The 10,650-nt window shown below is 48.6% G+C and overlaps 1 protein-coding gene across 1 annotated transcript; it reads right to left on the bottom strand.

Moving 5' to 3' along the window:
- Window positions 1–461: 461 nt before the first annotated feature.
- WNT9B (Wnt family member 9B) lies at window positions 462–10,066 on the bottom strand. Its single transcript, XM_051769752.1, has 3 exons — window positions 9,817–10,066; window positions 2,526–2,791; window positions 462–938 (listed from the first exon to the last, which is right to left on the bottom strand). The coding sequence occupies exons 1-3, from the start codon at window positions 9,890–9,892 to the stop codon at window positions 462–464; spliced, it is 819 nt and encodes a 272-aa protein (XP_051625712.1). The 5' UTR covers window positions 9,893–10,066.
- Window positions 10,067–10,650: the final 584 nt, after the last annotated feature.

Raw genomic sequence — 10,650 nt, 5'->3', positions numbered from 1 at the left:
AGAGTCTTTTTGCCTTGGTGCAGGAACACGGCTGTCCCTGCTGCATCAGGATCCAATCTCTGGTTTTACTGCCTCCTCAGTCCCTTAATTCTCTCCTCTCCAGGAACCAGGGCACAAGCCCTCAGTATCTCAACGTCACCACCCCAAAATAAGTGCACCTGAGGAATGGAGGAGGAGGATATTCCTGAAGAGTAAAAATTTTAACTCAAGAGAGATATATGTCACTGTTTCAGTGTTTCTGCTGTCCCACATTCCCCCCCCTCTCCATTCCTCCTTCCTGATCTGACACCTGACAAAACCTCTGGTTTCCCCCGCTCCTGCAGGGGCTCTCCCTGGGCTGCAGGATGCCAACGCTGAGGACATAGGAGCACTGCACATTTCTAGTGCTGGCCTTTGCCCTCACCCCGCAGCAGAGAATGGTGTCTCTGTCTCCTGACAGCTCTCCCGGCCTTGTCCTGCCCCTACTGTTTGCAGCTGTACACCACCTCCTCCTGCATGCACTGCTGGCACTCCACGTAGCAGCACCACTGCACCTGGCAGTGGCAGGAGAAGGTGACCAGCCTGCTCTGGGTGTTGTAGCCTCTCCCGCAGCACATGCTGTCGCAGTTGCCCTCCCTGGAGCAGGTCCTTCCCGCGGTGCCCAGCGAGTATTTGCTGGGGCGGCAGAAACTGGGCGAGTCCTCCACGTACACGAGGTCGGTGGCGCGGGGGGCCGGGGGCAGCCGAGGGGACTGCCCGTGCCGGGGGGGCCCGGCCAGCTCCGAGTGCCCCACGGCATCGTTGGTGGTGCTGAACACCTTGACGGCGTCGTCGTAGCGAAGCTTCAGCAGCCGCCCGATCTCGTGGAAGGGCGAGAGCTGCTTCCAGCACGTCCGCACGGCGCAGGAGCCCGACACGCCGTGGCACTTGCACGTGGTTTTCAGGCCATTCTTCACTGCCTGAGGAGGAGGAGAATCAAAGAATCATAGAATCATAGAATCAAAGAATCACAGAATCAGCTGGGTTGGAAGGGACCTCCGAGATCATCAAGTCCAACCCTTGATCCAACCCCACTGTGGTTCCCAGACCATGGCACTGATGCCACATCCAGTCTCATCTTAAAAACCTCCAGGGATGGTGAATCCATCCCTTCCCTGGGCAGCCCATTCCAATATCTGATTACCCTCTCTGTAAAGAATTTCTTCCTAATATCCAACCTAAACCTCCCCTGGCACAGCTTAAGACCAAGCCCTCTTGTCCTACTGCTGCTTCCTGGGAGAAGAGCCCAACCCCCACCTGGCTCCCCCCTCCTGTCAGGGAGTTGTAGAGAATCAGCCCAACTCTCCAGCCTGTCCAGGTCCCTCTGCAGAGCCCTCCTGCCTTCCAGCAGATCAACACTCCCCCCCAGCTTGGTGTCATCTGCAAATTTGGTAATGGTGGACTTGATCCCCTCATCCAGATCATCGATAAAGATTAAACAGAACTGGGCCCAACACTGATCCCTGGGGACACCACTGGTGACTGGATCCCAACTGGATGCAGCTCCATCCCCACCACTCTCAGCTCGGCCCTCCAGCCAGTTCCTAACCCAGCAGAGTGCCCCTGTCCAAGCCATGGGCTGCAGCTTTTCCGAGAGAATGCTACGGAAGATGGTGAAGTGGTGGACTTTATCTGAGCCTAGTTCTGGGCAGAGGCAGAACCTCAGAGCACAGACAGCCTGCAAGGACTTCAGTTTTATTAGTATTATTTCTATTTTATGAGGGAAAAAGTAATAGTAGTTTAAAAAAAAATTGAAGCAGAGGGATGGCTACAGAGTTGACTGGTGAGCCAGAGAGTGGAAAGCCCGAATGAGAACAAACAGCTGAATACCAAATAAGTTCTTCCTAAGCCTATTTGGCCCAGTAGGAGTAAAAAAAAAACAAAAAAAAAAATCCAAAATAGTATCTCCAGCATGGTATATTCAAATGAAGACAGTGCTCTGATTGAACAACAAATTGGACTCAGGAAATGGGAAACAGTGATAAGCCTGCAGAGGCCTGCAGAGGCCAAATATGGAGGCCAATAATGCCAACAGTGGCCAAAATGTTCAGTCTAATGGTCTCCCTGACCCAAACCTGTGACATGACAAGTTCCACAGCAAGTCACCAGCAGACTCATAATTGACCTCAAGAGTGTCAGCCCTTACTCTGCCTTACACATCCCATCAGCTCTGAAGCTCTAGCTGTTCACAGAGCTCCCTGTGGCTGTGGCACAGCCAACGGAGTCACTCAACCACTGAATGTTACAGCTCTTCCTGGGCTGTGTGTTGCTGTCACGCAGCCCCTGGTACCACCAGAGGATACAGGATGCTCCTCTGCCTGTCAACATGCAGCTCCTCACACCAGAGTTCAGGAGACTTTCCAGGGAGTTCTCAGTGCCAGGACACACAGACAGAGGCACTGTTGTTTGTGAGCAGGGGCAGGGAATACCCCCCTCACAAACAGCCTCAGCTGGGGATGGGTTAGAGGACTTGAGGTCACTCCCACCCTGCCGGTGCGGGTCCTCACCTTGATGCCCACGTTGGTGTTGTGGATGTCCACCTTGGCCCGCAGGTCTTTGCCGATCCTCTTCTGCCCCAGGAACTTCTTGAGGAACTTGGTGCTGTACTTGAGGTTGTCCCCACAGACCCCCCACTGCCAGGCCTTGCGGTTCTCCAGCCCCGGGGAGTCGTCGCACGTGCAGCGCTCCATGCGCCCGGCGCTGCAGGCCCGCGCCAGCGAGTGCGTCAGGGCCGCCGAGGACACGGCGTACAGGAAGGCCGTCTCCTTGAAACCTGCATTGGGACAGGGTAGGAGCAGGGTAAGGTGTTCAGCCACCTCTACTGGCACTCCTGACTGTCCATGGACTAAAACAAAGCACGACAATTATAAACTCAAAGAGACAAAACCCAATGAGTGCATGAGGGCCACTGAGGACACGGCGTAGGGGAAAGCCGTCTCCTTAAAACCTGCACGGGAAAAAAACACTGCTTGGCTGTGCTGCTTAGGTGAGCAAAATGGGTAATCTGGGTGTGGAAGTTTCAAAAACAAGAACAAATCTAAAAAGAAAAACCCAAAAACTAAACCAAGCCCACACCAGGTGCTGTTCTTGCTTGTTGTTCCCTGTGTGCTGATTGAACTAATGTCTGGATTTCTTCTGCAACCTTGGACTTCTAGAGGATAAAAATAGCCTAGAGAAGAGAAGACTAAGGGGAGACCTCACCGGTGTCTTCAACATCCTCATGAGGGGAAGCAGAGGGGCAGGTACCTATACCTTCACTCCTGTGACCAGTGACAGGACTCGAGGAAACAGCATGAAGCTGAGTTGGGGGAGGTTTAAGTTGGATATTAGAAAATGGTTCTTCACTCAGAAGGTGATTGGGCACTGAACAGGCTCTCCAGGGAAGTGGTCACAGCACCAAGCTTGACAGAGTTCAAGAAGCGTTTGGACAATGCTCTCAGGCACATGATGTGACTCTTGGAGTGTCCAGGAGTTGGACCCGATGATCCTGATGGGTCCCTTCCAACTCAGCATGTTCTGTGATTCTGTGATTAGGACAGGGTAGGAACAGGGTAAGGTGTTCAGCCACCTCTACTGGCTCTCCTGACTGTCCGTGGACTAAAACAAAGCACAATTATAAACACAAAGAGACAAAATCCAGTGAGGGACATGGAGGACGGGGCAGAGGGGAAGGCAGTCTCCTTAAAACCTTTGGGGGACAAGGATTAGGAAACGGCAAGAGCAGGAAATGCAAAGTAATAAAAAGGTTGAAGACTCCCTCACTGGCTCTCCTGACTCCTCATGACTAAAGCCAAGCACAATAATCACAGACACAAAGGCACAAAACCCAGCGAGTGTGTGAGGGACACGGGACATGGCGGATGGGAAGGCAGTCTCCTTAAAACCTGCACACGAGAAGGACAGGGAGAGGGTAGAAGCAGAAAAGGTAAAATATGGTGTTCAGCCACCTCACTGGTTCTCTTGACTGTGCATGGACTGAAAAACTAAGCACAATAATTACATTAATGATAAATACAAAGAGATTAAACTCTTTACTTGCACACCACTCTATCAGAGAAGCTCCACATCGTGTTTGAAGTAACTGGTGTAGTGACACCCCAGTCTCACCCCGTGGCTGTGAGTGGTTCCATACAACTTCCTTGTGAGGGGTAGAGGAGGGGCAGGCCCTGAGCTCTGCTTTGTGTGACCAGGGACAGGACCCAGAGAATGGCCTGGAGTTGTGTCAGGGCAGGGTCAGGTTGGATTTTAGAAAAAGGCTCTTCCCCCAGAGGGTGGCTGGGCACTGACCAGGCTCCCCAGGGCAGTGGTCACAGCCCCAGGGCTGCCAGAGCTCCAGGAGGGTTTGGATGACACTCTCAGGCACAGGCTGGGACTCCTGGGGATGGGCCTGTGCAGGGCCAGGAGCTGCACCCGATGATCCTTGTGGGTCCCTTCCAACTCAACCTATTCTGTTACTCTGTGACATGGACAGGAGACCACTCATGGATCAAGGGAGGGGTGGGAAAACATCCAACTGCAAAAAGCGACAGCCGTGAAACTCCGTTTGTGCTCACCCTCCCCACGGGCTGAGGGGTGTGAATAGAGACTGCACCGAAATCATGGGGGGGCCTAAAATCAGTAAATATGGAGTAGAGACTGGGAAAATATTTTTAAAATCTGGCCTGTTACTCAAACATGTTTTTAATTGGGGCTGTCGTGGTATTTCCCATGGAAAGATCACGTGTAGTTTGGCTGGCAAGGGTTGCATGTTGAAGGACATCTTGGCAAGAAGGACAGCTCTCCCACATGTGAGTGGGGTTTCTGAATTCCTTGTAAATTATCCACTCCCAGTGACTGTAGGGTTGTGTTCTGAAGCTGTTCTCCTCCCAGAGGAGGCTTCTCAGGATTGGTTACAATCCCTGAGGTCGTGGTGTGACCATGGCACACCAGGACATTTAACCAGGAAACAAAGTACAGGGACTGAATGGAAATTCAGCCTGGAGATGTGAGATCAGACAGGAATGGGAATATTGATACGACACCCAGGAGCTCCACAGAAGTTCTGGAAACTCAGATTGACACAAACCTGACCTAAACCCCAAAATAGTTTATTTACTCATTTATATTTACCTCTTTGTCTATTCAATCCTGGGGATAATTGTAATATTCTTTCAGCAGTTCATTTGTAGAAAAGAAAACTATTAATGAGAAATTGTTTAACAAGTCCACAATTTAGGAATTAGTGCAAGGAAGAGAGACGGGTGACTGATCAACAGCTCTGAGTGCAGGAATGGGTAAGATCAGCCAATATAGAAAAAAATTGGTTTATGAGAAATAGAGTGGTGGTACATTGCAAGGAGGAAAACACATTGAAGCAAACAAATATTCCACATGGGAAAATTCTGAATTTCCTTCCACATCAGAGGGAAAATCTGTTTACCCAAATAATGGAAGAGAGAGAGACAACCACAGAGACTTGATCTAGATTTACAGTTACCTGTTTGGAGCAGAGGTTGGAATTCACCTCTAGAATTCACCAAGTCCACCCTCAGATCTTTCCCTTATTATGTTCCCTCAAAGAATTCCCATCAAGCTGTAATAAGAGATCAGGCCACTGACTGCTGACATCTGACAACACCACCACAAATGTGACCCGAGAACAGGACACAGAGCTCTCCTGACAGTTGTCAGCAAGAAGAATGAGAAGTGTGACTGACCATGAGCACAGTGGAGAGGCTGCATTACCAGCTTCAATACACACTCCATAGGAGCTCTTTGGAATCGCAGAATTGCAGATAAAGATCCAGCAACAGTATGGACATGAGGGGAGAGTCAAAATATGGAGGAGATAAGGAGATCAACCAACCAACTCCTTCCTGCCTCACCATCTTGGTCGCTGTAAGCACTGGGACAATAATTTGCAATTAGTCTCTCTGGTTGATGATGCTCTACAAAATTTCTCAGGGTACTGGAAAAACAATGAAAGGATGTCACCAAATCCATCAAAAGTTTTAGGAAAGCTGCTGTGGGACGCAGCCAGTACAGACTATGGACAGCAACATGGTGCTCACACATTTTCAACAGTGGCCAACCCATGCCAAAGAAGGAGCTAAGAGGGGGTGAAATATATTTGAGATCCTAAACCTGTTAAATCATCCCAGAAGCCAATCTCCAAATGTTTACCAGATTCCCAGTTTCCTCTCTGACACACTGATCCCAGAAGCAAGGAGAACATTCCAGAAGGCCTTTCCCACACCATGTGAAGGCAGCAGTCCCCGGCAGCTCCTCAGCCCCTGCTAAATCTGGCTCTGTGGAACACCACACTGCTTCTGCTATTTCTGACCAGCAATGCTTTGGTTATCCTGTGGCACTCCATGGAAGTGCTGGCCAGCTCTCAGCCCACTGGAAATCAGAGACCGTGGCTTGTGGTCAGGCCACTGCAGACAGCAAGGACTGCACATACCAAGCAGGCTTTCAAATCATCTCCTTCTCCACCCCTCCCACCTCCTCCTAAGACAAAGCTTCAACATCTCCAGGCTGTCAAATGCTTGTCCAAAAAGTCTGATATGATTCCTCGTTCTTTATCCTAAGGGATCGATCACCATTTAATGGTTAATTTACAAATCACACGAGTAAAGGGAGAACTGAAAGGTCCTTCAGCCCCTGTGGAATAACAACATGCAACAGAGCAGCAGCTGGATTTTCAGTAGGACACACCACAAATAGGCAGCAATCAGCTCCAAGGAGCATGATTTAAGATCTGAGAGAGATTTCCCCATGTGTCCTGGTATCCTTCCTCCCTCTGTCATCAGAGCCAGCGGAGCCTGGAGTCGATGCTGGGCTATCAGGACCCGCTTTGGGGATGAGTCACTCCCCTGACCCCACTGACTGGGACCAAATGGAATCTGACACTTGGGGCAAGGGGGAACATCTCCATGAGATGTGTTTGCTGGGCAGTTTGGTTGCAAACATCCAGCACAGAAGGAATTTCAAGATGCTGCAGCAAACCAGCCCCCTCAGTAGGACCTTGCACGGGTCCAAGTCCTCCCCTGAGCTCTCTGGGAGGATTTCTGAGCTCAGCAGCCTATAAATACAGAGAGATGTTTGCTGCAATGGCACCACTGTTCTGAGTGTGGTGTGCTCCAGACCACAAGGAAAACTATAACAGGAGGAGTTCAGCCATGGGCTGGTTCTGACAAAGGAAAGATGTTCATGGGCAATGATTTTTCAGTGCTACAGTGAAGGTGAGTGTTTCAGAGCAAGTGCAGGAGGGAAAACAATCACATCAACAGACCAACCAACCAATCAAAAAAGAACTGTAGAAAGACTTAGGATGGAAGGATTCTCAAGGTCTTTAGCACAACCTCCTGCTCAAAACAGGGCTAACTCAGTGCCAGCTGCTCAGGTCTTCCCCAGCTGAGTTCTCAAAATCTCCCATGGTGGAAATTCCACGTCTCTGAGCTACCACTCCACTGCTGTACCATTCCTAGATTCCTCATGACATCAATGAAACCACTGCCTGAAGGTCAAAGAATCCAGCATGAGGCCAAGAAATGGACTGATGGATGGAAGGATCGTAGAGTGCTCATTTCCCAAGAAGGATTTTTTTGAGTGCCTGCATTTGAACTCTTTGCTCAAATTTTATTTCTCTTCCCTGAATCACCATCTTGTTTGAGATGAAATTCTGTTTACTTGGCCTCCAGCAACCTTTATGGCACTCCTGGGACACCAAATGACCATCAGTGCTTTACAAAGACACCAACTGCCACCATGCAACAGGATGGCTTGAAATGTCTCTCCAGAATCATTTTAAATCTAACTCTTATCATGGATTTTTAAGGAAGTGGAGAAGGAGTGCAGAAGGATTTTGCATGGATCAGTGAACAGTAACAGCTGTCATAAGTGACAATGGTCACAGAGGAGTGGGAGGTTATGCAAAAGGAGTTTCCCAGTTGTATCCAGAGAAGTATCCAGAACAACAAATAGTGCAGACTGTGACTATAAATCTGGCATTTCAAGGGCTAGAAAGCCTTTGGTCTTTTTGGGGTTTTCCCCATCTCTAGAAGCAGAAAAAACATTGATGATCCAAATCAGTCACAGCAGTTTGGGACTGCCAACTGAGTGTGGCTTTTCACCCCTCACAGCTCACTAGGACATGACCTCTCTTGCACTTGTGAGACCTTTAAAGACTGTTCAAAGTGTGTATTTTTCTTTATGGTTTCTCTGGGACCATGGAGATATCAAATGATTTGATCATTCCTAAAACTCTTCAACTTCAGCGAAAGGAGTGGAGTCCATTGGCTGACCAACAATTTCCAAGAGATTCCCAAGAAATGTGAGAAACAGACCAAAAGTGGCAGCTGAGAGTGTTCCTGTTCTTTGTGAAGGAACTAAACTCCTTTGGAAGCTGAAGGAAAATGAGAACCAACAACTGCTCCCAACCAAGTGTCCCTTCACCCAGGAAGGGCACCCAGCATACTTTGCTGTATTGAATCATCATTTGAACCTTAAGATTGTGTAATAAAAGTTTTCAAACACTTCTCCTCATCTGCCGAAACAGGTTTTAAATTACAGGTGGTATTTTATTTTGTCAGTCAGGAGTCCCTGGAAATGTTAAGGCTTGTCACCGCCAGATAATGAAATGTTTTGCAGCTATTTGAAGAGGAGGATTATTCAATTGTCATTTTCAAGTTCTTTGAGGTTGATGAAGGTGCAGGTGTCAGAAAAACACTCAAAATGATCAAGAACAGCTTCTTCAACTAAAGAAATTTGCTTTCGTGTGCTAAAAAAAACCACAACAGAGTCTTGCAATGAGGTAAATCTGACCCTGTATGTGCTGGTTTAATAGAATATTAACTTCATATTTAATATAATAAAAATTGATAATTTTAAATGAAAATGTTAAAAATTTTCAATCCAAATGCTAATTAAAATTTGCATTTATTTTCATCAAATTTAATTTTGGCTTGTCTGGGCTCTTTTTAAAAAAACATTAAGTTGCTAAATATTATTAAAGGACTGAAACTCAGTAATTCTGAAGAATGAAGTTTAGTAAATGCCACTAAAATTATTGAAGGGCTGAAAGTTGGTAACACATAATGAGGCTTTGTTTGGATCAGGACAGGTTTAGCAAAGATACTTTTACTAAGAAATGGTTTCAGTGTCTGTCTTAATTCTATTTTTCTCAAGTTCTTATAATTTGAAGGATTTGTTATGCTCCCCCCTACCTCAAATAGAGAATTTAAGGACATTTTCTTCCTCTAAAGCATTTTGGGAAACAGAAGCCAATGGTTCTTCTGTCCACTCTGAACTTCTACAAAAACTCCAAATTTATGGGAAGGAGTCTTAGGAAAGATTTGACAACTTGCACTGAAATGCAGGTATAAACAGTCGTGCTGACAAACAGAAAATAGGTATAAATTTTGTATCTGAGAATAACAAATATAAATATCCGAAGACCTAAAAAGAGTTTTTTCTTAAAACATCCCTTGACATCAAGCACTGCCCCTTTTTCCCACAGTATCACCCTGATTCCCAGCTGAGGAGGATGCTCAGCCCAGGGAACTCCGGGCAAAAATCCACAAGCCAAGGGTGACAACTTCCTTCTACTCTCCAATGCATGACAAACCCTGCAGGAAACACGAGGACAAAGCTTATTTTGCAGCAAAGGGGCCCAACGCGCCCGTTCCTGGGTGAAATGGATGATCTGGGCACTCTGGGCACTCCCTGGTGCCAATCAAACCCCCTTGGCTTGATTTGAGATGGACGTTCCAGGGGCTGCAGCACCGGGAGTTTCCCTGCCAACCAACTACCTTGTACCTCTCTTGAGCAGGCTGGTCCTCCCCTCCAGGCTGCAGTTCCAGCGCTCGCTGCGGAACTGGAACTGGCACTCCATGATCCCGAGGCGGATGGAATCCCGCAGGGTCTCGGCCAGGCCCGGCTCCCGCCGGCACAGCCGCTTCTGCTTGCGGGACAGCTGGAGCAGGTCACACTGCTTGACGTGCACCCTGCCCTGGGCAGAGCCCGGGGAGGGCCCCAGGGATGGGAAGTGGGTCAGGGCTTCCTTCCCGGTCAGGCTGAAAGGAAGCAGGAAAAGCAGAGGTTATGGATCCTTCATGGTCATGGCACCAAGCCTGGCAGAGCTCAGGGAGTGTTTGGGCAACACTCTCAGACACAGGGTGTGACTCTTGGGGATGGGCCTGTGCAGGGCCAGGAGTTGGACTGGATGATCCTTGTGGGTGCCTTCCAGCTTGGCATATTCTGGGATTCTCTGAAGGCCAGGTGGGACAGGAGCTCTGAGAAACCTGCTCTAGTGGAAGGTGTCCCTGCCCACGGTGGGGAGTGGGGCTCAGTGGCTTTTAAAGGTCCATTCCAACCCAAACCATTTGGGGATTCTATGATGATTCTCAAATGGCAGCCATGGAAAGGTAATTGGAGGGCAGGATATTTGGAAAGCTGCAGCTCCTGGTACTTTATCAGCTCAGAGGATTAATCACTAAAGATTAGATCTTGTATCCCATCTCCACCACACACCAAGGCAAAGTACCACAGCAATGCTGTGGGGAGGAAGGAAAAACAAGTGTGTTGTCTCCAGCAACCCCAGGTGGGAAGGTTCTCTTGGCTCCGTGACAGGGTGACAAGGATGTGGAGGGG

This window comes from Manacus candei, unplaced genomic scaffold (genome assembly GCF_025592945.1).
Source record: "Manacus candei isolate 608988 ecotype Guabito, Panama unplaced genomic scaffold, ASM2559294v1 h1tg000112l, whole genome shotgun sequence".
Lineage (NCBI taxonomy): Eukaryota > Metazoa > Chordata > Aves > Passeriformes > Pipridae > Manacus > Manacus candei.
The sequence above is the reverse complement of the archived record's forward strand: the minus strand, read 5'-3'. Positions and strand labels throughout refer to the sequence as shown.

What these genes read in the sequence shown, in the direction of transcription:
- WNT9B (XM_051769752.1), bottom strand. Translation starts at nt 9,892, where the DNA reads ATGGAGTGCCAGTTCCAGTTCCGCAGCGAGCGCTGGAACTGCAGCCTG. An exon ending in GACCAGCCTGCTCAAGAGAG is followed by an intron (nt 2,792 to 9,816) that starts GTACAAGGTAGT and finishes GTCCCAATGCAG; the next exon opens with GTTTCAAGGAGACGGCCTTC. An exon ending in ACACCAACGTGGGCATCAAG is followed by an intron (nt 939 to 2,525) that starts GTGAGGACCCGC and finishes CCTCCTCCTCAG; the next exon opens with GCAGTGAAGAATGGCCTGAA.